The 24,581-nt window shown below is 39.8% G+C and overlaps 1 protein-coding gene across 1 annotated transcript in view; it reads right to left on the bottom strand.

The window, feature by feature from the left end:
- Positions 1-24,581, bottom strand: part of galnt2 (UDP-N-acetyl-alpha-D-galactosamine:polypeptide N-acetylgalactosaminyltransferase 2) — a 58,614-nt gene that overhangs the window by 19,341 nt on the left and 14,692 nt on the right. Inside the window, exons 2-7 of the mRNA XM_028575093.1 lie at positions 10,273-10,360; positions 4,437-4,590; positions 2,984-3,082; positions 2,817-2,884; positions 2,667-2,732; positions 2,406-2,527 (exon numbers count right to left, since the gene is read on the bottom strand). Coding sequence (XP_028430894.1) covers positions 2,406-2,527; positions 2,667-2,732; positions 2,817-2,884; positions 2,984-3,082; positions 4,437-4,590; positions 10,273-10,360 — 597 coding nt within the window. The remainder of the gene's footprint in view (positions 1-2,405; positions 2,528-2,666; positions 2,733-2,816; positions 2,885-2,983; positions 3,083-4,436; positions 4,591-10,272; positions 10,361-24,581) is intronic.

The following is a 24,581-nucleotide window of genomic DNA, read 5'->3' as shown; positions in this document are numbered from 1 at the left end:
AAGGTTCCCTCTCAAGTCATTACTAAAAGACTTCACTTTAAATATCAACAAACTTTTAATCTGTAATGGAGTTTATTCTGTTTAAAGCTCGCATAAACCAAGTGAGAGGTCCGTCTTTTTCAATCAAATAAATCTGGTGGAATACTATACAACTGTTCTGACACTGGGAATAAAGCCTGACTGTCATACATAACATCTCAACACCTAAAAGAGAGATCACATTCTGAGCTCTGATGTAGGATTACTCTTTCTTACCTGAAATAAATCAAGTAAAGTTCAACAACGCATTAGGGAAAGTTCTGATCTACTAAATCACTGGCTTATATACTTTCTGACTTGAACACCACATTTTAATTTCAATAGAAGGAAGACATTTTTAATCATGACACATCATTAAGAATACTTTTTAGTACATTCTGCAATCAACACCATCACTTATTCATTATGTATTTTTTGTATTGTTAAATAATGCATTATTGTGATTTCTTTGATGGATTTATATGCCAGTGAAAGAACAATCCACTCATCATCCCTTTTATTACTGCCGCTTGGTCACTTTAAGGTTTTAAGATGCATAATTGTTGTGGATTGTTGTGTATGGTGTGTGCTGTCTTATATGCCAGTGCCAAAGACCAATTTCCATTTTATGCAAATCTAACAGACAATAATGTATTCCAAATTTGAAAAGGAATTGTGTGCTTTTATACTGAAAGAGTCCAAACATTCCTGTGTTATTCGAGTCATGTGCACCTTGTTTTTCACATGAATGTTAACAAAACACTGACTACCAGCTCCAGGGGTGCTGCTTTGTAGCTGACCCTGACCTCTATGTGAAAAAGGAAAGGAAAAAACTAATTCCCCTACAAATACAAACAACATTATCATCGTTGTGATCCAATTTTGAGCGCTGTAAAACAGTTCATCTTTGAAACACTTAACGTAGATAGACTCAGGAACCTTCAACCCTGAAACGTTTCTATTTTCTGATTGGGTTGGTGTTTTTTTTCTTAGGCCAAATTACATTATGTCACATCCCTTTAAAGTATAGTTACAATGGAACTATACAACTATGAAGTGCACAAACCCTGCTAATGGAGAGTGAGCATCCGAATAAAAAAAAAAAATTGACCGTAATAAATTTATGCTTTATATTAAAATATAAACAGTTGAGGGCTGTTCCCATGTATTTTGCCTTAACTTTTATAAGAAGCCTGACAAGCAGTGTTTAGAGAAAGAAGGAGCTGCTCTACACACTGTTAATTTTAACAAGTTGACTTTACTTAAAAAATGTATGGAAACTCATTGCCTTGAAAAAAGTAAGTTCAATGAACTTAGTAATAGTAAATTAGTGCAACTTTATTGTTCTGAGTAAACAATACTTAATAAACTTATATTTTCTAAGTGAACACAGCTTGTTTATTCTGAGTAAGTAACACTCAATAAGCTTAAACTTATTAAGTGAAGACAACTTGTTTATTTTAAGTAAATGACACTTAATTAGCTCATGGTTTTTAAGTTAATCAAGCTTGCTTTTTTAAGTAAATACTTAATTAGCTCACATTTTTTAAGTGAGCACTACTTAATGCTACTGACTTGTTTTCTGGTTCAGTTTACACACTGTAAATCCGAACGTTCAAAGTACTTAAATATATTAAGTAGTGTATACTCAAAGTTTTAGAAAAATTTCTACTAACTTAATTTTTTCTAGTTGGTGTAACATGTTCTTCATTAACTTAAAAACATAACTTAAGACAACTTAATATAATTGAGTAATAACATACTAATAATGATAAAGTCCTGCACTGTTAATTTTAACAAGTTGACTTTACTTAAAAAATTTGTGGAAACTCATTGCCTTGAAAAAAGTAAGTTCAATGAACTTAGTAATAGTAAATTAGTGCAACTTTATTGTTCTGAGTAAACAATACTTAATAAACTTATATTTTCTAAGTGAACACAGCTTGTTTATTCTGAGTAAGTAACAATCAATAAGCTTAAACTTATTAAGTGAAGACAACTTGTTTATTTTAAGTAAATGACACTTAATTAGCTCATGGTTTTTAAGTTAATCAAGCTTGCTTTTTCTGAGTAAGTAACACTCAATAAGCTTATACTTGTTAAGTGAAGACAACTTGTTTATTTTAAGTAAATTACACTTAATTAGCTCATAGTTTTTAAGTTAATGCAGCTTGCTTTTTCTGAGTAAATAATTAATTAGCTCACATTTTTTAAGTGAGCACTACTTAATACTACTGACTTGTTTTCTGGTAAACTGAACCAGAACGTATAGAACAAATCTTGAAGGGTTTCTCTTAAACATCACAACACAAAAAAATGTCTTCTTTTACTTTATTTGTATGTATGATAATATACTTTCCGTGTGTGTGTGTGTGTGTGTGTGGTACCTCAGCCACTCTCTCCAGTAGCGGCTCTAGCCAGTGGTCATTACATTCACAGTGAGAGTCCAAGAATGTAAGGACCGGTGCCGTGGCGGCGTCTGCACCACGGACCCTCGAACGCATCAGTCCTGAGGGAAACATCAATTACAAAAAACACATTTAGAATGATTTCCCCTCCAACCATAAACCTGGGGTGAATAATTGCATTCATGAAACAGCAGTGAGAGGTTTGGTTTGAATGATATAAAACTTTCTTCTTCTAACTACCTTCTCTGCGGTCATTTCTCAGCACGCGCACTTTTTCAATCTTGCCCAGCAGTGCTCCGTCCTCCGCTGAAACACACATAGAGCATTGATTTACACACTGATCTTACTGCGTTTGTTTTTTTGTACAATTTGTTTGCGTGCATTACTCACCGTTATCACTGTAGTCGTCAACCAGAATGATCTCTTTGACCAAGTGAGATGGACTTTTCTTCAGGACACTAAACAGAGAACGTAAGGAAATTTATAGGAAGGTATTAAAAAATCAAATATAGGAACTTTTTTTTTTTTTAAGTGGACAGCACACACCATTCACCTACCTGACCACAGTCCGCAGCAGAGCAGAGCGAGCTTCATTGTGGAAAGTGATGACGACGCTGGAGGCCGGCAGGTCTGACTTCCATTGTTTATGTCTGCAACTACATACACAAGAAACCATCACAATTAGGAGTATACAGACAGAAAAATACACAAAAACATAAATGCCTAAATGTGTAGTACAAATGCACACATGCACAAACACTCCTACGCACAGCTGAACGTGTGAGCAAAGCTGCAAGCTGGAACTGCTCCCTAAACAGATTCTGGATACATGAATACAATAAATAGGATTCAGTACACACTGAGGCACGCACGCACACACACACGCACGCCTGTTGTCCCTGTACCACATCTGTCAGCGTTTCAGTCAATATGCAGCTGCACCAATCTTGAATTGACATCCTCCTGTAAATTTCTGGTGCTGATGTGTGTTATATAGTTGTAGAATAAACCTACAAGGTCTTTGATCTTGTGTTGAAAGCACTGATGAAGTGGCCCTGGCCTGAAACTAGACTGTTTTAGCTGGGAAGCAGCTGCATGCTGCACAAATGACAAATCACTACCAGATCAATAGGAGACACATCCCTGCTCTTTTAGTAGGCTAATGGCTCTAGCTGTCTAAGTTAGGTCAATATATCTGAGGCCAGACCACTGCCTTTATAAAAAAATAGTCTTTGAACCACACAGTGTGCATCTAGACAGATACTGCAGGAATAAAAACACTGACTGAATACAATGGCATACTGTAGTAGGAGCACAGTGGTGGCAGCACATTCACTTCTTTGTGTCTCAAGTTGATTTACACCTAAATTTGGTGGAACATGGGCCAAGGAAGAATCTATCTATTTTTGGATCACGGGGCAAATATACAAATTATTTTTTACTTCTGTTAACATTGCCAGATATGACATTTTTACTGCATTCATGTGGTGTCAGTTATAAAACATGGATTCTGCCAATGTCAGAGAGCTTTAAGGCTAAACTGTAACTTAGATTTTTACAAGGACTGAAACTGCATCATGGATTAAAACTTTAAATAAAAATATAACATTTTGTGCATGACCAATATATCCTGCATAATAATTCAGGAGAACATTTGGCAGACATATGAATCAAGCTTACTAAAACATTATTCCAATAAAAAGATCCAATAGATATTGTGCCATGGTTTATTTTTGTCTCCATGTGACCACGTCCATTTAGCAATTAGAACAATCGATAGCTAAAGCCAGAGGTTTGTGTTATGAATGGAGAAGGCAGTGAACAATACTCGTTTGATAGACCAAAATAGAGGAAGTTTCCAAAAGATCTTATCTGGACTAGTACCAATTTATCAAATAGATGGGCAGCAAAGGACGTATGTACACACAATCGCTGCAATTATCCATGCAACAATAAAGTTAAGAGGGACAGAAAGACGCAGATAGTCTGTGTAATAGTAGAGATACATACTGGTCATGTCTTGTATCAGGCACGGCTCTGTCCATACGGAGCTTGTCACTCTCCACCTGGTTGAACTTGTTCCTGGCGTACGGATCTTGACCCGGTCGGACCACCGTGGCTCCAACGTACAGATCCTGGTCAAAATCCTGCCAGCGCACCTTACCTGGACACACAGAACCATATTAAGCACATGTCCAAGTAATGTCAATGGAAGTTGAAAGGACACATTATTTTGGTGTTGTCTTGTTTGTTATTCACCACTTGTGTTTTAAGTTAAATGGAGGGTGGAAACACTAAAAAAAATCCAGATATTTCTAAATTTAAAGTGCTCACATTATGCTCATTTTCAGGTTCATAATTGTATTAAGAGGTTGTACCAGAATAGGTTAACATGGTTTAATTTTCAAGAAATACCATATTTTTAGAGTATGAAGGCGTTCCAAGCTAGCAGCTAGTCGAGCATTATAACGTGTGTTACAAAGTGACGCACGTTTGTCACGGAAGTAAAGGCTGGACTACAATAGAGCTGTTTGGAGCAGTTTGTGAACAGTGTTTTCTGTTGGAGATGGTAAGTCCCTTTGGGGTGGACTTTGGGCTTTTTCACTTTGAAAACCTATAACATGCACACACACAAAAAAAATAAAAATAAAAAATAAAAAAATAATATATATATAAAAACAATAAAAGAAAGGGAAAAAGCCCAAAAAACATAATATGAGCACTTTAAAATAAAATCCAGACTCCATGAGCAGTGAGAACTACACGGTATTTTGGACAAAGCAAACAGGATGTTGGGTGAACAATAACACACTACTGTACCATGTTGCTGACCCTAAAATTCGCAGGTTACAGGATTGATTTATACATATTTTTTAGCTTGTATTGTTTAATAGGTATATAAAGAGCAAAATGGTTGGAAATTTCAACTTTTAGATAAACAATAAACCAGCAGAGAGCACAAACTGTTCGTGCAGGTTTTAATAAGAAACACATTCCCAATGTGCCTCTCTGGTGACATCCATATTAAATAAACACAGCATAACCAAAAATAAAAGCCATCACCAAGCATGGAGTTTAAACCTTCACAAAGGCTGAAAATGTGTTTCAGGATTATACATCAGCGGGAATATGAAATGTAGGCAGCAGCCTGGCTGATGCAAGAATCTTTCACGACTGACAAGAAGGAAAACCTCGCTGCTTCAAGCTGCTGCTTGACAAGGCGGCAATATGGCACTGAGGAAAGCTGACATGAGATTTTTGCTGCTTATATTCAGACTATGCAGAACAGAATTCAGAAGAGAAAGCCAGACTACTTTAACAATGCTAGAAAACATGAAAAGAAAATGTATTATGCACTGCACTGAGTAAGAAAGAAAATCCTACTGAATTTAGCAATATACTGCAGCCTAAAATATAAGTGCAGAAAACATTAACCATTATTAAACACACACACACACACACACACACACACACACACACACACACACACACACACACACACACACACACACACACACTGTCTGTCTGACCAGATTAAGGAGATCATTGCACACTAGACAAACATTTTCATGTTTAATTTTACAGTTTGTCACTGACTACTAAAACACAGACACACACGAATAATTTAACCGAGTGCAGCTGCTATGCTAAAGACTTGTGTTAAGCATATGGCAGTGTGAGATTACACTCTCTTTCAGTATGGATGAGAGTGTGTATGACAGGCAGAGAGAGACAGAGCGAAACGGAGCCTGACGAGGACGAGAGTGTGTGCATGCATCTGCTCTGACAGCATGTGAATGTGTCTGGCATGCTAATTAGGTAAAGCTCACAACAATCTGCCTGCAACTGTATAGCGGCGCTTCTGACACTGCTGTACGTGTCAGCGTGTGCGATGTCCTTGCTGATATCTACTGTATGTTTAGTGGCAGCAAGTAATTAATGTAGTGAAATTAATGTTTCAACTTCTCATAATGTGAGTCTTTAGCTCAGACTGTGAACACTTTCTCTTTCAATCCTCCTTTTCTTTGTTCCCTGAACCACCCACAACAGATTGGCTTTCTCACTGGAATATCTCATCCAGCTATCATTTTTCCAATCCTCTCTTTAGCAGGTACACCCATCTAGACCCAGCTGGTGTTTTGCTATACTGGTACCAGTAAAAGGTGTAGTCTGTTGGACAGTTTCTGATCTCCCTCGGCCTCTTGTCACCGAGCTGTTTCCACCCACAGCTGCTGGCTGCTTGTTTGTTTGTTTGTTGCAATACTTTCTGGTGCCGATGGTAACTGGCAGGTAAGACTCACTCTTGATCTGAACCATAAACCCTAACCCCCCCACCAGCTCACAGAACACCAATGCTCGTTTGATTCACTCCCTGAAAATGATCCAAATAAAACCTTGAAGAGCAACTTAAAACTAGGCTGAAAAGCAGTGTTTCACACCCAGCATCTTTGATGGATGTGGTGAAAAGTGTGCTTCACCTGTAACCACAGTTACACAGTTGCATTTGACAAACCAATGGACTGCATTTACAGTATATAGCGCTTTTCTAGTAACACACAAACGCATTCATACACTGGTGGCCGAGGCTGCCATTCAAGGTGCCACCTGCTCATTAGATAAACATTCATGCACATTCACACACGTTCAGTGTCTTGCCCAAGGTAGTCTCGCTTTGCCAGACCATCCACACGCTGAGGAGCGGAGGAGGGTCTGGCAACTCCACATAGCATTCCGGGATGGGAGAAAAACCTATTCTGGTTTATTGGCATTTCTTTAAACCAATCACAATCGTCAGGGGCAGCGCTAAGCTCTGCACGGAGCCGCTGTAAAATAGGCATGTGAGAGGATACTCAATTGGACATATAGTCTAGCTAGCGGTCTCAATTTACCCTGCAGAGATCTGAGGAGAAGTCAACCATAGTCCTCATAAATCCACTGGAGTTTAAAATTCCAACACAAAGAAAGCGGAAGAAAAAGGACATACATGCATCCGGCGGAATTTCCTGTGACACTGGAGCAATCACAGAAGTGGAACGTCAAGGATACAGACTATGCCCAAGGACACTTCGACAAGTAGACTGCCAGTAGAAAAACCTTCCGATTGATAGACGACCGTGTCTACCACCTGAGCCACAGCAATCTTAACACAAGAAGAGCTGTAATGATTACTCAATTAATAGATTGGCCAATTGACAGAAAATGAATGGGCAAGTATTTTAATAATTGATTCATCCTAAAATGTATTTACTGAATCCAGACTCTCAATTGTGAGGATTTGCTGCCTTTTCCGGTTTTCTATCGTTGTAAACTAAATATCTGGGCTGTTGGTTGAACAAAACAACAATTTTAAGGTGTCATCTTGGGCCTTAAGGTGCCAGTAAACTCGTTCAGAAGCGCTTTTCAGATGGCTGAATAGCTTTGCCTCTCCCCCATCTCTCTGACGGACGGCTTTTCACTCCGTCTTCGAGTGTGGCTGTTCGGAACACCTATAACCCCTTTGGATTTCTGCAGAGGTCGGTCTTACCAACTAGTTTTGATTGAGCATTACCCAACCCTTAGGAAATGTTGATGGCCATTGTTCACCATTTTTAAGACAAAGTCCCCTAGTAACAGGTGGCCAAAGACTCGTATATGGGGGTAGAAGACTATCTGCGAGAGTTAAAGTCTCCAAATTTCATTCACTGATAAAGACCACTGTGGAAAATGCTAGTAAGTGGACCTTGAGTTTATTTTTTATTTTATTTAATTTGATTAAATTAGTATTTCTAAGGCCAAGAGGTTTTTGGGATAGGTCAGGATGTTCATGTTTACTTTATTTATCATTCAGGTGAAAATATACACTTCTACAGAGGCAAGCATATTTATTCTTTTTTATCCAGATTTTTTTCTTTTCTTTCATTTCATCTTTTTATACTCCACTTACTATGTCTGATATGTTGTCTGTATGTTTATCTGTCTTGTATGTCTGGTGAGCCAAAGAAAAATTCCCACCTTGGTGGACATTAAAGATTTACTCTATTCTATTTTATTCAATCAACTGGTCTAGAATAAAAATTAAAATAAAATAAAAACTTAAAAATGCATTTAAAAAGAAAGCACACTGACAAAAACAGTTCTTCAAATATTCATTGTAATAAGGTTTACTTGGTGCATTACCATGTTTTAAATGTTTTACAATGAAAATTTGAAAAAAATAGTTTTTTTTTATTAAGTGCCACCTTTTTGAATGAATTGTTTTAGTCAGGGCACACAGTACCAGAAAACAGATACATACACACTTATTCTGGTGACTATTTAAATAAGAAAGAGCATAAATGCACTTCTGAACAACCTCAGATCTCACTCCTTCACTTTCCTTGCCGCCACATTCTTTCATGACTTTATCATTCATCTTTTGTATCCTTCACTCTCCCAGTCTCCTTGTTCTCCCTTTTCTTTTCACCACTTTCCCTCTTCTTCTTTCGCAATGTTGTGATACGCTGCCGTTGTAATCGTGTGAAGTCACCCTGAAGTTGAAATGCCCCCACTTCAACATTCAAATTGGATTCCATTTCCACCGCTGGATCAGATAAGAGAGTGTGTGTTCAGCTTCCGCAGGTCACGGGCTCGTGAAGGAGGGGAGGCTGCTGTGAGTTGAGCTGAGGATGAGAGCTGAATGAGAAATCGCGGCTCAGAAGCTCCTTCTGTTGTGACTCTTCTGCTCTGCTCTACACTGTCAGACTCTGAGACAATGTTTTTCAAAGCCTGGGAGGAGAAGCATAGCTGGGTTTGCGGCGAGAATAAGACGGATACTTGAATTATTTTGGATAGCTCCAACATTTTAAATTTGCATCACACTGCTGACTGTGTTGAATTGTCTTCTCTTTCTCTGTGGTTATTTAAACATAGGTTGTTCATGCTCTTCTGGTCATCAAATTATGCCACTATGTTAACATATTTCAAAAAGGAAATGGTTTTGGTTGTGGGGACATGATGTGGAATACCTTCTAGATACATCACTGTGGTGTACAGTATCAGCCATGCACACAAAGCTGGGATGCATTTTCCTTCAACAATGTACAATTACAAGCAGAAACAATGAGATACTGAACTCTCTCCAGACCCTGAGGGAGATTCTGGTCAAATATCTTATTTGATACCTTAGATTTTTTTTTCATTGTGACGAAAAGAGAGCTGAGCCAGAAGGCAAAGTTCTCGATCTACCCGTCAATTTTCGTTCCTACCCTCCCCTATGGTCATGAAGACTGGGTCAAGAGCGAAAGAACAACATCCAGGGTACAAGCGGCTGAAATTGGTTTTCTCGGGAGGGTGGCTGGCGTCTCCCTTTAGCGATAGGGTGAGAAGCTCAGTCATCCGTGAGGAGCTCGGAGTAGAGCCGCTGCTCCGTTGCATCGAAAGGAGCCAGTTGAGGTGGTTCGGGCATCTGGTAAGGATGCCCCCTGGGCGCCTCCCTAGGGAGGTGTTCCAGGCACGTCCAGCTGGGATGAGGCCTCGGGGAAGACCCAGGACTAGGTGGAGGGATTATATCTCCAACCTGGCCTGGGAACGCCTCGGGATCCCCCAGTCAGAGCTGGTTAGTGTGGCTCGGGAAAGGGAAGTTTGGGGTCCCCTGCTGGAGCTGCTGGAGCTGCTTCCCCCGCGAACCGACCCCGGATAAGCGGACAACAATGAATGGATGGATAGATAGATCTTAGATTTTTTTTGTTAAAACACAAAAAAAACAGTATCTCCTTCCCTTCAAATACCCAAATAAATGTAATTAGTAGTTTATTTTATTAATTCCGGGCATTAATATCATTTAGGGACAGTGTGGTTGCAGTGCATGATGGGTAGTGAAGTTTCCTACCTGGCGGCAGAGTCTCCAGGCTGTGAGGCTTGTACTCAGACATGTGAGCTTTGCTCTTACTGGATGAGTCACTGGAGCCCACGTCATCCTGAGAAAAAAAAAAAAAAGAAATCACACAGAGATTAGCATGGATACACACAGTTTAACTGAAACCGGATACTGAAACCAAATAAATAAGGAGTAGCTGAGAGACATCTAATCCAACACACAGGAACCTGTTTTTATTAAAGATATTAATTAGAGTATTTTGGCTGTAACATTTACAGTATTATGAAGATTAAAAACTCCATACAGGAATTTTGTTAAATCAACTAATCTTTTGTCATTAACTTATTGTAAATACACAAATTTTACGTGACTTGAACTCTTTTGACCCTTCGGTTTCATAGTTTGAAAAAAACTAACATGATGGAAACTTGCTGTGTTTGTTTAATAATAATATATAATATCTTAAGTCTATGAACTTGAACCGGCTTAAACAGTTTTACAGTGCAGGATAAATGTGAGAGGAAAGACAGTGTGAGGGTTATAGACTTCAAACCATCACATTCAATCATCAATTCACTCATCCACTCCTTTAGTAATCCGCTGCCTGATAATCAGACTGGGGAACTATCTATTTTCGCTTAATTCACCGTTTGAATCACTGACAGAAATCTAAGATTTGTGCAATGATTCTGAAGTCCGGAAGCAGGTAAGGTCATCCATTGTTTCACTCACTCATCTGTTCCTTTTCCTCCTGTCCATTCATCAGGTCACTCCATCAGTGCATTGACAAACACAGTTCATATCCTCACCATTTACAAAAATGGACAGATGGCCGAGCCATGCCTCCTTATGTTAATCTAGGTTACCATTAAAACCCACTGGATCGATACACTGGGAGGCACAGTAATTAGCGCCATTCATTCCCTGTCCAGTCCGTTGCCCTTGACTTCAGAAAACTATTATTCAACTCAATTATTTGCTCTGTAGTTCCCTTTCACCTTCAGACTCTCCAAAATGCTTTATTGATGGTTTTTCTTTACTGCCTCAGGACAGCCAATGGCAGTGTGACATCAGAGACCCCCAAACACTATTCAACAGTGCATGGCAACACCTCAAAGAAGTAGTGAAAGGTAGAACACTGTTTTTCCATTTTTTTTTTTATGTTTTCTAGGCATTTGCATTCTAAGTAGCAACATAACTGCTGTTGTTTCCTGTGACTCTCACACATCATTTCACTCGGTGCCAGCTTTTCCAATCATCTACTGTAGACAGTGCGCCAATCTGCTCTAAAACTACAGTATACCCATTTTTCGGTGACTGAAATAAGTAAGATTGTTCAACACCCACAACTACTATAAAAAAGGAAACCTCCATGAAATCAATTTCTATATGTTCATGACAGCTGAGTGTGTGCACAGTCAGATGGGTAATGCTCAGTGTAGGATGAAGACTAAAGCTGGCAGTATACTCGCTGCAGAAATAGAGTTTGACAAGCTCGGAGGGAAAAACAGGACACATTTTCAAATGAAATATAGCTCCACATTGGCTTTGTGGAACAGTGTTGGTCTCTGTGGGTCTTGAAAGAAAAAAAGACCTCCCCCTGTGCTCATGTGCAAAGAAGACCTGGGCAAGTGCACAAAAACCTTAATGCTTTACACACACACACACACACACACACACACACACAGGAGTTGTTGCTTTTTTGCACTTCTGGTTAGACGCAAACTGCATTTCGTTGTCTTTGTACTTGTACTCTGCACAATGACAATAAAGTTGAATCTAATCTAATCTGAATCTAATAAAAAAGCTGAGACTTGTGACAGAATGTGGTCAGATGAGGGTCATTTAGCTCAATAGATCAGCAGTTAGTATCAGTTTAGCCGGCTGTTGGTCAATACTGTATATGCGCGCACACACACACACACACACACACACACACACACACACACACACACACACACACACACTTTATAGACAAGACCTGCAGTCCTGACAGAAGAACAGACCCCCCTTAAAAAATTCATGGTTTCATCATCGGACTTTTCAGGCCAAAGTTGTGTTTAATATATAAGCTTCAGCCAATAACTCAGTGGAACAAAAGTGACACCACATCCTGCAGACCTTTCTGTTTTTGTCTTTTGTTTTTGGTGTGTCATAGCATTAAAGCACAGGTGTAACCAATAACATTAACAATGGCTCTGTTCCCGGTAAGTCATGACAGTGTGACATACGTAAAACCAAAGCAGCTAGATAGAATTCAGCCATCGTTAATTCAATAATTTACACTTGTGCATTTGTTACATTTCTACAAAAAGTGCCTCGCATGAAAAAGCCTATATAAGCAACCCTGCAGCTGGCACACTGTAATGTAATTAATGTTATTTGTTACATCTGTATTAAATAAGCATATCAGCTAAATGTGAGCACTGCATCATTTAAACATTAAACTTTAAACTAATACTTGAGCGACAGTATTATCACATTCGGATTCAGAAATTATTGGTATTTAGCACAACTCCAATATACTTTCATTGTACGAGCTCTGAGCAACTCAAACCTGCGGACAGTCAAAAGGCTTTTGATAGGTACGATTGTTTGAGCAGCTGATCTCAATTTACAATCAATTATAAGAAAACCATTTAAATGGCAGACAGCTGGCTGAACAAGCAGCCAACCGCCTGTTGAATATCTACTAGTTTACTGCGGTGCCTTGCTTCCTGAAGAAAACACACCACTTTCTCTTCTGTTATTTGTTTCTTGACTGCACATATTTTAAATATAATTTCAATATGTTAAAAATGTTAATAGGTTAAATTCCGTTTGGGAATTTAAAATCTGTTTCAACTCCCATGCCTTTCGTAAGCTTGTATACCCTCGAAACGCTCATGAAGAAACTGAAGGGTGTAATTTTCCCTGCTGTGCTTGTAAATGCCAAATATTTGTTTTAGGACTGGAGTTCTAGGTTCCACTTTTACAAGTTTCAACTGGAGAAATTCATCATTTTACTTTTTTTTAAATGTACAGAACAAGGCAACAGAAGGGGAAATGAGAGGGAGTGAAAGAGAGACTTACAGAGAGACAAGAAATGGCAATTGAATTGAAAGAAGTCATGGGAGAGAAAGCACAATTCTCCAGCTGCATCTGTGCTGCTTGCTTCCCCTTTAAAGCCCCCTGTGATTTATGAGAATTGCAGTCCATCACAGATCGCACCGAGAAAGAAAGCATTAGGAGATGATGAGAACAATGCACTGCTTAAAGGACGGGTACGCATGATTGATCAACAAATGGTTGCTATAAATATGACTTATCGCTGATTGAAACATGATTTAAAAGGGTAAGTAGAGAGCAGATGTTTGAGAGCTATTTTTATAACTCACATCACATAAATGGCTTTGAAAACCTCTTAGTGATAATGGCCCCAGTCTGTATCTGCCTCTCCTCCAAACATAAACATGATAGATGATGAAACTGTGCGCACACAAAAAGACAAACAGACACATTTGTGTACCAGCTACACGCAGAGGTATTACAACTGAAGAAAGCACAGAGTTTTGAGGGACTGCTAACCCTAACCCCTTAACCTCAAGTTAACCCATTTTTTCCCCCTTCAGATGTCTGGCAGCATCATCTATCTTCTTTATCACCTTCTTCTAACTCTTAGTTGAAGCTATTTGGTATTTATTCAGTGTCATATTAAGACCCAAGAATCCATTTACAAAGTTTGGCTGCACAGTATAAGTTTTTAATGACCGACCTACGTATCAGCAGAACAGTGTTTTAAGTAATAATTCAATGCTTAATCATTTTCTCACAGAGTGATAAATGAGAGGACTGATACCACTCTCATGTCTGTAAGGCCAGCAGTCGCTTAGCATAACGACTGAAATAGGAGGACACTGCTAGCCTGGCTCTGGACATATGCATGTTGTGTTTCTTTTCTTTTCTACCTCTTTAGTCCTTCCCTGTCTCCTTCTCAGTGGTGGAATGTAACTAAGTACATTCACTCAAGTACTGTACTTAAGTACAAATTTGAGGTACTTGTACTTTTCTTGAGTCTTTTCTTTTCATGTCACTTTCTACTTCTACTCCGCTACATTCTAGAGAGAAATATTGTACTTTTTACTCCACTACATTCATCTGACAGCTTTAGTTACTAGTTACTTTACAGATTAAGGTTTCTGCACACAAAACACATGTAGTTTATAAAATACGATGTTTTATCATAAATCAAACTACCCAACAATATAACGGCCTACAAGTCCAGCTGAAATGATTAGACCATTAGACACACAACTGTTTGGATTGTTTCCAGTTTCTAAAATGTTTTTTCTGCATTGAGTACTTTTACTTTTTATATTTTCCTGACGATACATACTTTTACTTTAGTAACATTTTCAATGCAGGACTTTTACTTGTAACAGAGTGTTTTTCCAGTGTCGCATTAGTACTTTTACTTAAGTAAAGGATCTGATTACTTCTCCCACCACTGCTCCTTCATCTTATCTCTCCCTCCATCTTTCTGTCGCTCATTCCTTCCTTCACATCTTTTTGTCTCTCTCACTTCGTCTTTCTCTCTTCTGCTACGTCACTTTGGCAGCAGTTTGCTTAGTCTGCTATCTGACAGATGGTTATGACACATAGAGGCAAAAAGATACTTCACACACATTGAATTTAAAAACAAAACACACTCTGCTCGTTAAAAGAAGGACAGTTGAGTCGTCTGTCACTGTGGCGTAAAGCCAGTTTCTGTCCAGCTCTCTGGTCAGTGAGAGAAGAGCTGAAGTTGATCTCATAAATGCTTCACTGCGTAAAGATAATGTTATAAAAGCATGTTAACGATTGGTTTTAAATATCTGTGTGAGGTATAGCTCATTTTGGTTTTGTTTGGTTATGTATAAGACTTGTTTAATCTGCCTTTTTAGAATTTTCCCCTGTGGCGGTTGGTTTGTTTTCCTGTTTTGAGCCACCTAACCACTCCCGTCGGTGTCCGTGTCCCTGCAGTGTGCGTTTATCTCTGTGTTTTGTTGTTGGTTTATGTAGGGCAGCATCAAGCATTTTACTGCACACGGTGCGATAAAGACTTTATATTTATTTAGAGGGGAGGGACAATTTTTGGGCTTTTATGTCATGCTGCAGCTCAGGGTGACAGGGAACTTACAAGGGGCAGTGAGAAAATAACACCTGACAAGTCATGAGCAAACCATCACAATGTAGTCTATATCCACGACGTTCCACTTCCGGGATTGCTCCGGTGCAGCCGGAAATTCCGCCAGATGTCCTTCTTTTCGGCCGGATGTCCGTTACCTTACGCTTTCTTTGTGTTGGAATTTTTAAACTCCGGTGGATTTGTGAGGACTATGGTTAACTGCTCCTCAGATCTCTGCAGGGTAAATCCAGACAGCTAGCTTGACTATCTGTCCAATCTGAGTTTTCTGTTGCACGACTAAAACTTTTGAACGTACACATGTTCCACCAAAACAAGTTCCTTCCCGAGGCTATTTTGCTGCGACACCGGGGCTCCATCTGGCGCTTAACCCCACCCAAGACGATTGTGATTGGTTTAAAGAAATGCTAATAAACCAGAGCACGTTTTTCTCCCATCCCGGAATGCTGTGTGGACTTGCCAGAACTGTCCTCCGCAGCGCTGTAGAGGAAGGTCTGGCAATGCGAGACTACTCACAATGTGACAGGTACATGCTGCAAGTCAAAGCATCTGCAGTCAAATAACTATGAACACACACTGAGGCTGTCAGAATTCATTTCAATATTGAAATTTCAGTCGTATATCAAAAGAGCCTATATCTTCCTGTTGCACACGTCAAAAACAGCAATTTCTTTTCTCCATTTTAGAGCCAGGTGTACTAAACGCATCTCAGGCTCTTCGTGTCGTGACTTCTTAAGAACTTTAAAATGAACTGAGAGCGCTCCTCTTAACCTCTCCTCTGAGCAATGTCTGAAAGATAATTAAATTCCTTCCGAAAAAAGCAAAACACACTGACTCAAATCTTTCAAGAATTTACATGAACGCCACATGTCAAAGTCATAATTCAGGTAGTTTTAGTGAATTTTTTTTTTTAGCACTAACAAGTCCATTCATAGTCAAATTTTATTTCTAAGAGCAATGAGAAGCCCTAATAATTTTTTTTCTCCAACTGAGAGATTTACGCAGGGCACAAAAGAGCACTCACACCTGCTTCTCTGATAATGGGTTGGACTTTAAACCCCCAACAGATCAGAACAAGCATGCATGTGTGTGTTAACCAGTGTCAGCTCACATTTGTGTATGTAGGGGGTTTGTGAGCCAGTCTGGTCACACGCATGGGTCTCTGTCTCCCAGTGAATATGTGTGTGATTGAGCCTTGGTCAAGCCTCTATAGTCAGAGTAAAATCCACAGTAATCTGATCACATCCACTGATAGATTAACTCAGATAGGAGTACACACACACACACACACACACACACACACACACACACACACACACACACACACACACACACACACACACACACACACACACACACACACACACACACACACACACACACACACACACACACACACACACACACACACACACACACACACACAATTTGAACTGTGCGTGAAGAGAACATCTTCACATTCATCCATTCTTGATGAAATACAAGTTAACATGGGACTTTTTCCTCTGCAAAAACTCAAGCCAAAACTGGTTATGATTTCACAGCTTCAATCCAGATAAAACCATGTGTCTGATACAACGAAGCAGTGCCATTAATCTGATTTGCTCTGTGGGCTTAATTCATCACAGAATCCCTCCAACAGTACAGTTCAGGGCATCAGGCATGAAGAGCAGCAGAGAGAGGCGGTAATGAAACACACTGATGGACAGTAGCAGCACACCGTGATGATGAGACAAAATGCTGCTGAAGGTTTTCATTATTTAAAACCCTGCTTAAATTAAATCTTGAAAACAGGCCAGTGCCTTCTGTTTCCCAACAACAAAATGACCCTGCTAAACAAAATTAGATTAGGTAGTAAATGAAACTAATTTATTTCTGAAGAAGACAGAGTCCGTGAGGCTATATAATTAGCTAAATGTCAGCATGCTAACATGCTCAGAGTGACAATTCTATCATGCAGATGATAAGCACTAAACACAACGTACAGTTGAGGCTGATGGGAATGTAATTAGTTTAGCAGATATTAGACAAATTCAAATGTTAACCTGATGATGGGACTAGATGAAACGTCAGGGGGTCGCCAAAGTTTTTAAAACGCATCCTGATGGGTGACATAAATGTCCTTTTTAAATTTCAAGAAAATCCATCCGATATTTTTTGAGACATTTCACCAAAAACCAAAAGTATCAGCCTCATGGTGGCACAAGAGGAAAGGTCAGGGCATCACCAAAGTCTTTAGGATGCATCCTCTGAGGGAACATGAATGTCTATACAAAATTCCATAGAAATCCCTCCAATAGCTGTGGAGATATTACGGTCGGACTAAAGTGGTGAACTGACCGACATTTTTAGAGCAATGCCACTAGCATGGCTTAAAGTTCATCAGAAAAGAAATAAATGGATACATTATGCTCCTCAGTTACCTCCCACCTTAGTGCACACAGAAATGTAGAGTTATGTCTAACGTGTGTCTCATGCGTTACGGTCACCAAAACCCAGAAAGCGATGCTGCTGGTTTTCAATGTAGTATGTTCTGTGTAACATACAGTATGCCACGTGGTGCAGGCTTTTACCCACAGGGCAGCTGACAGCAGTGAGTGCTGTTAGTGACAGCTCTCAGAGGTTCAAGCCCCTGTGACAGTCAGCATCTGTCCTGCTTAAGTGTCCTTAAGCGAGACACTAAATCCAGATCAGGTGTAGTGCTAGGCAGCCGAGCCTGACCTTTGATCCCCCGCCCTATGGAGTGAAAAGAGTGAAATGTCCCCACAGGCATTCAAAGGAACATCACAAAAATATTATACAGCACTGGTTGTCCCAGAGGGAAACCACAGTCTCCCTGGATACACAGGAGAGGGTTTTATTTTTAAATAGAATGTTATAACCATCACTTTAAATGAGAGGAAGTTGTGTATAACCAGCCGCCTGGTCAGATAAACATAAAAAATGTCAAAAGAGTGACGTTCCCCCTACAAGTCAGTATGGTCACTGGCGCAAAGAAACTAATGTTTTATAACAAGTACCTTACATCACCTGATCCCCTCGGAATTCTCTCTTCCTCTCCTCTTACTCTGCTTAATTCAAATCTACTGCAATGTACTGCTAAAACACACTCCCCTTACTTTTACTAGCATCTCCAACATTATCATTTTACTATAACAGGGTTACTATGAGTGCACTGTGGTCTTTACTGTATTTGTATGTAATGATTTGATTTGCATAGGGAAAGCGCACAATGTCTTTAATGTAAAAGTAAAATAAACCCAAATGGAGCATTAAACTACATTCAATGCAAATATATTTCTGGAAGAATCAACTGCAGTTATGGCTGAGAATTAAAATATACATTATATTCATATTTAATTTATACCCAGCAATAAGCACCACAGTCTATGCTTTAGTTCTTTTTTATTTTATTATATTTATCATAACCCGAAGCCTGGTGAGAGAGGCTGCTTCTAGCCTCTTCACACTTGAAATGAACTTAACCGGTTGCTAACATTCAAGACAAGAACGAAAGCTGGAGTCAACCAACAAATAACCACGGAAGAGAGAGAAGGAAGAACAAGACAAACTGCTTAATCTGCTTTGTTTCACCATGAAGTCCCGTGGACACATTTCACTCTTATATAAATGTTCAGAATATTTTCTCTGCAGGGGAACTCTATTATACAAAACCTCTGAATTTGGTTAGTACACATTTGTGTTATTGCTAGGAGTGTGTTAACTAGCATTTGCTAATTAGCACTAAACACAAAGTGCAGCCACTAGCATGGCTAAAAACTTAAGAACACTGACATACAGATTACCAAAGAGTAAAAGGAGTCATTATTTAAAAAAGTAAACCAACAGAAACCATATTTTTTCCAATCAGCTTCTCCTAATTTACCTAATCTTCACAGTTAATGAAAAGCAATTTAGAAAAGCAATCTCGCTCCTGGGATTTTTGCAGTTCCTGAACTTTGAAGTTCTGATAGTTTATAGACCAGGCCTGGGTGGATGTAAATGAGTAAATGTCTCATGGCCAATCACTACTGTGTAAACAAAGAGTGCCATGTTTGCTGGAAGACGACTAACAATTTGGAAAACCCAAAATTGATTGCAACATGCCATGTCTGTCTCTGGTAAAATTGCCCCAACAATTCTCAATGTATTCGCAGGGAAACCAAATTGTTATGTATTTTGTACAAAATGTGACATCTTCGTCTACAAGAGACGCGCAGATGACTGTGTTAGTCTTGCATTGCCAGACCTACCTCCACAACACTGCAAAGAAGGGTATGTGGCGGATTTTACGGCGGCACCTGAACAATCCCGGAAATGAAACATCGTCGATATTGGCACGCGCGCACACAGTATCTTCTGCCAGAGGTTCGACATGAAAGGATAAGGAGTGAAAGAAGTTTGTTGTTGAAAACAAGTCTTTTAAAAAAACGGCCATAACTGTGATGTAATTACACACAGGAGGAGAGTGAGGGTATATGAGGAGGGAGGATGCAAATGGAGGGTTTTGCGTTTGTTTTCTTTTGCCTCCCAGCAGAAATTACCAGTGATCCGGTGTTGAAAAATATCCTGTTTTTGTGCCTCAGTAGCAGCAAACTTTGGAATAAAACTGTCAAATTACATATGACTGAACTTTTCACCTGCGAGCACCCCCCCCTTTCCAATGTCTCCTAACTTCATTTCATTTTAATCTCCTCTCCTCCTTTGTCATGTGTTGGCATCTCCTCCCGTCTCATCTCCCCTCGCTGATTCTCCCTCTGCTTCTCCTCGCCACATGCCACCTCCCACTGATAGGCGCTCGTCTAGCACTTTCATTCTCCTCGTCTTCCTTTTTCCTCCCTTAGTCACGAACTTAACATTTTGAATTTGAACCTGTTGTTCTCTCAATGCTGCATTACTCGAGCTCCTCTCTACTCACCACCTACTGCAGCCGGCTGTTTCATCTGACATTAAAAACAACAAGGTTGTCACAATAGCAGAATTTTTTAACTTTGATACAATAGTTCAATACCACAGCAAAAAGAAGAAAAAAGTCCTAGGCACACATTTAATAATGTTAAGACTAATTAACATTATCATGACTATTCTTAAATGTTTTCCCTATCTTGTAGGCCTACACAATCTTTATATCATTATTATTGTTTTTAGTATTATTTTGTCAAATTTGGTTGCTGTTCCGTTCATTTTTTTGTTTTGTTTTTCTCTCTCTCTGACGTTTAATAAGGCATGATAGAGGGGGAAAGTTATTCAAACATCACAGAAGTATCAGAAGTGTGTGAGACAGAACAGCAAAAAGAGGGGAGGAGGGACTGGTTGTAAATTCTAGAAGACTTCAACCCCAAAGCCCCGTCGACTTCACTTAGTTGAGAATTCAGACTGCACTGAGCAAACTGTGACAAGTCTCACCAGGGTGTGTGCGTGTATGTGTGTGTGTGTGTGTGCGTTAGTGAGTGAAGGAGAGAGAGAGTGAGAGAGACTTGGGTGGTGTAAGTCGGCTCAATGGAGCAATTGTGTGTGCTGGCCCCCTTCCCAAAACCCTATCTGCATTCTACACACAGAAAAAACGCATGCACAGAAAGACACACATGCACGCGCACACACACCTAAAGTCATACCACTCACACAAAGCAGAAAACACACACACACACACACACACACACACACACACACACACACACACACACACACACACACACACACACACACACACACACACACACACACACACACACACACACACACACACACACACGCTGTAAGCAACAGGTAGAGAAGATGCGTGTGCAAAGAGAAACACATTTCTGCATTGTCCACTGTTTTGTTGATAATTAGAAGTCTTACTAGCAAAGACAAATGCATTCTTGGTGCTCAGAAAACGTCCACCGCCACCACATTTTTTTCAAGGGGAAAATCGTATTTTAAGCATTTGAGCGTCTGCTGCAGTGAGTCTGCACAGATGCAGCTTAACAATGGATACTGTTCCACACAGGGAAACTTTATTTTCACTAAAACTGTATAAATCAGATGCCTCCATTTTGATAATTGATTCATTGTTTAAGACATTTTTCAGGCAAAACATTGCCTCTTTGCAGCTTCCTGTAATCATTTTCAGAATTTTTTTGCTTTGATGTGATAGCAAATTCAATAGTGAGGGGTTGGGACTGTTAGGCCAACAAAACAAGACATTTTAAGATGTCACCTCGGGCAGTGTGGCTCTGCTTGTGTGATGCTAATATCTAAGCAAGCTTGACACAGACCGTCCCTGTGCTCACAACCTCCTTACAGAGCCAGAGAACATTTAATGAATATCAAAATAGTAAATGCTAAATGCTAACACAGGAGGAGTTACATTGGCAGCAGTGTAGCAGCACCGAATGGGTGCTACATTTTTATGTGGATTACCTATTGAGGTGGTGGGCGTAGATCAGTGGTTCCCAACCTGGGGTCCGGGCACCCCTCAGGGGGGCGGCAAAGATCACAGGGGGGGCGCAAGTTTTTATCTGGTTTGAGGTTGAGGTAAAAAAAAAATAATATTTGCACATGTTATGATAATACACTAGAATATATAATGTATACAAAATTCTGTATAAAAACTATATATGTTTGTTCTCGCTTAAAATTGTAGGCAGGCTACTTAGTAGGCCAAACCTCCGGGACCTCTTAACCTGGGAGCCTTGCTGTCATCAGGTCAGCTGCTAGCTGCTATCATCCTCGTCTTTCCTGCCGCCACGGCATCACTGTTTTGTGAATGAAACATGGCGGAGAAACGTAAATGTGCCGACAACTCCTCTGTATCAAAAAAGAAAGTAAGGCTATATCTCGAGAGTTACCTCAACTTTGGTTTCGGGGGGGGGCTCAGCTTTTCTTAGACATGAGTAGGGGGGGCGCCAAGGAAAAAAGGTTGGGAACCACTGGCGTAGATGATATGAGGATGAATGCAACATGCAACATTAAAATGATTTCTGTGTTTGTCTCAACTACCGTGAAGCTCCATTCATCACCAATTAACATAATTGTTTGCTGTAGCCGTTGAAGTTGAAAATAATTAATTTGATCAGAGCTGCAACTACATTATTTTCATTATCTACTAAGCTGTCAATTATTTTTTTTTTTTATCATCTCATTGTCTAGTGATGTGTTCAAATTGCTTTTGTCTGAAACCCAAGGATATTCAATTCATATTATAGCACATATTCACTATGGAAAACAGAAAAAGCAACAAATGTGAGGAGCATTTTAGATGCTGGGGAGTTTGTATATATTGTAGTTAAAAAGGTCTGTACGCAAAACACTGGGGGGAAAAAACAGGCTGGGATTGCCTCCAGACAGCTCTCACAGACCTATCCCCAATAAGTAAAATACTGTACCTACGTTTTGGCACAAAAAAAACAAACATCAAAAACCGGCTGTCACCGGACCGGCTTTCAAAACAAAGAACAGAGAAGCTGGGATTACAACACACAGAGGGAGTGTGACTTCCTTCTCTGCTCAAGACACCATTACTCTACTATATCTTTACTATATCTTTGCTAATGTAAGGCCCCTTTAAGCTTTGCAAGAGATTCAAGATTCAAAATCCTTTATTAATCCCAAAATGGGAAAATTCACACTGTTGCAGCAGCAAGTGATAAGAGGAAAAGTGTATCTCAGATAAACACACAATAATAAATATAATTAAAAGAGAATAAATAGTAAAATAGTAAAATGTATTTGCAGTATTGCACGGTCACATTTTTTATTGCACGTTTTATCAGTCCTGGTGCGTGTGGTTTGTCCATGTGGTCTACTGGGAGCAGTGCTGATTGTAGAGTCTGACAGCAGCAGGCAGAAAAGACCTGCGGTATCTCTCCGTAACGCAGCGCGGGTGCAGCAGCCGGTCACTGAAGGAGCTGTTCAGCTCCGACAGAGCGTCCGGCATGGGGTGGGAGGAGTCGTCCATCATGCAGGATAATTTAGCCACTATCCTCCTGTCTCCCACCACTTGCACGGCCTCAAAGAGCGTTGGTCGGAAAAACATTTGTGAGCACCAAGTATGCCAAGCTTTTTACACCAGGTTATACAGTGTTTAATAATGGTTGACTGCAATCAAAATTGCTGGATCAATGCACCCCTGCTGTACAGCCTCCCAATACTTACTACATAATTTTTTTTTTTTATTGAAACAGTGAACGTACTGCCCATTAATATTTGGCATGATATTTCTTTTCTCCATTAATGACAGCCATTAACTGGTCGAATGACCAGAGAGGCCAATCTCCCAAACACTTCCCATCTGTTCATCTGTCTGCCTGTCAGTGATGTTTCAACAGACACAATAAACGGAGCTCAGGTTCATGGTGTCATGGTGTCATGGTGTCCGTTACATCTTTTGTTGTGGCACTCTAGTAACACCTTCGAAGACACACAGAAGTCTTTTCATGTTGAGTGAGAAGGGTCAGAGACAGGACCTACGGTTTTTCTGGACTGCAATAGGACATGAAAGAGCATCAAAAGCGAGAGATAAAAAGTGAAAAAGGAATTCAGAAAAGAAAGCTGAAGAGTACATTTGGTTCACAGTTGTTGACAGAAGCAGTGAAGAGATCTGGGAGCAACATGAGATCAGATGAACAAGAAAGGCACAGCGATGAGACACAACAATAGACCCAAAAAGTCATCACTGTTGCAATGTAAAACTATGTGGTCTTCATCCCTCTACCTGAATTTAAAGATGAGCCCTTATGTGCTGACTTAGGCCACATCTACACTACAATGTTTGGGTTTAAAAACAAATATCTTTTGCTACGTTTATGCCTTGCGTCTACAATACTCCGGCGTTTCCGAGACCCTAAAACGGAGACATTTGGAAACACTGCTGCCCCAGTTTTGGTTTGAAAACTCCGGGGTTCCTTTGCAGTCTTAACAGGAACAAACAGAGACCTTTTGAAACAACGATGCACATCAGTCAGGCTTATCGGTTAGGTAGGCTTACATACCTTTCAGTAACAGTTCCACCTCATCGTCAATCCAAGCAAATAAATCCGTGGTCTTACTTTTCCCCCAATGTCTTTCTCCAAAGTATTTTCAACTTATTGATCCATGATTTTCATCCGCAGAGTAACGTCAGACTATCTGCGACCTGTTTACACCACGCGCATGCCCAGTGTATGCCAATTGTAAT

Source organism: Perca flavescens, chromosome 1 (assembly GCF_004354835.1).
Source record: "Perca flavescens isolate YP-PL-M2 chromosome 1, PFLA_1.0, whole genome shotgun sequence".
In the NCBI taxonomy this organism is placed as follows: domain Eukaryota; kingdom Metazoa; phylum Chordata; class Actinopteri; order Perciformes; family Percidae; genus Perca; species Perca flavescens.
Note: the sequence above shows the minus strand (reverse complement) of the source record. Positions and strands in the feature narration are given on the sequence as shown.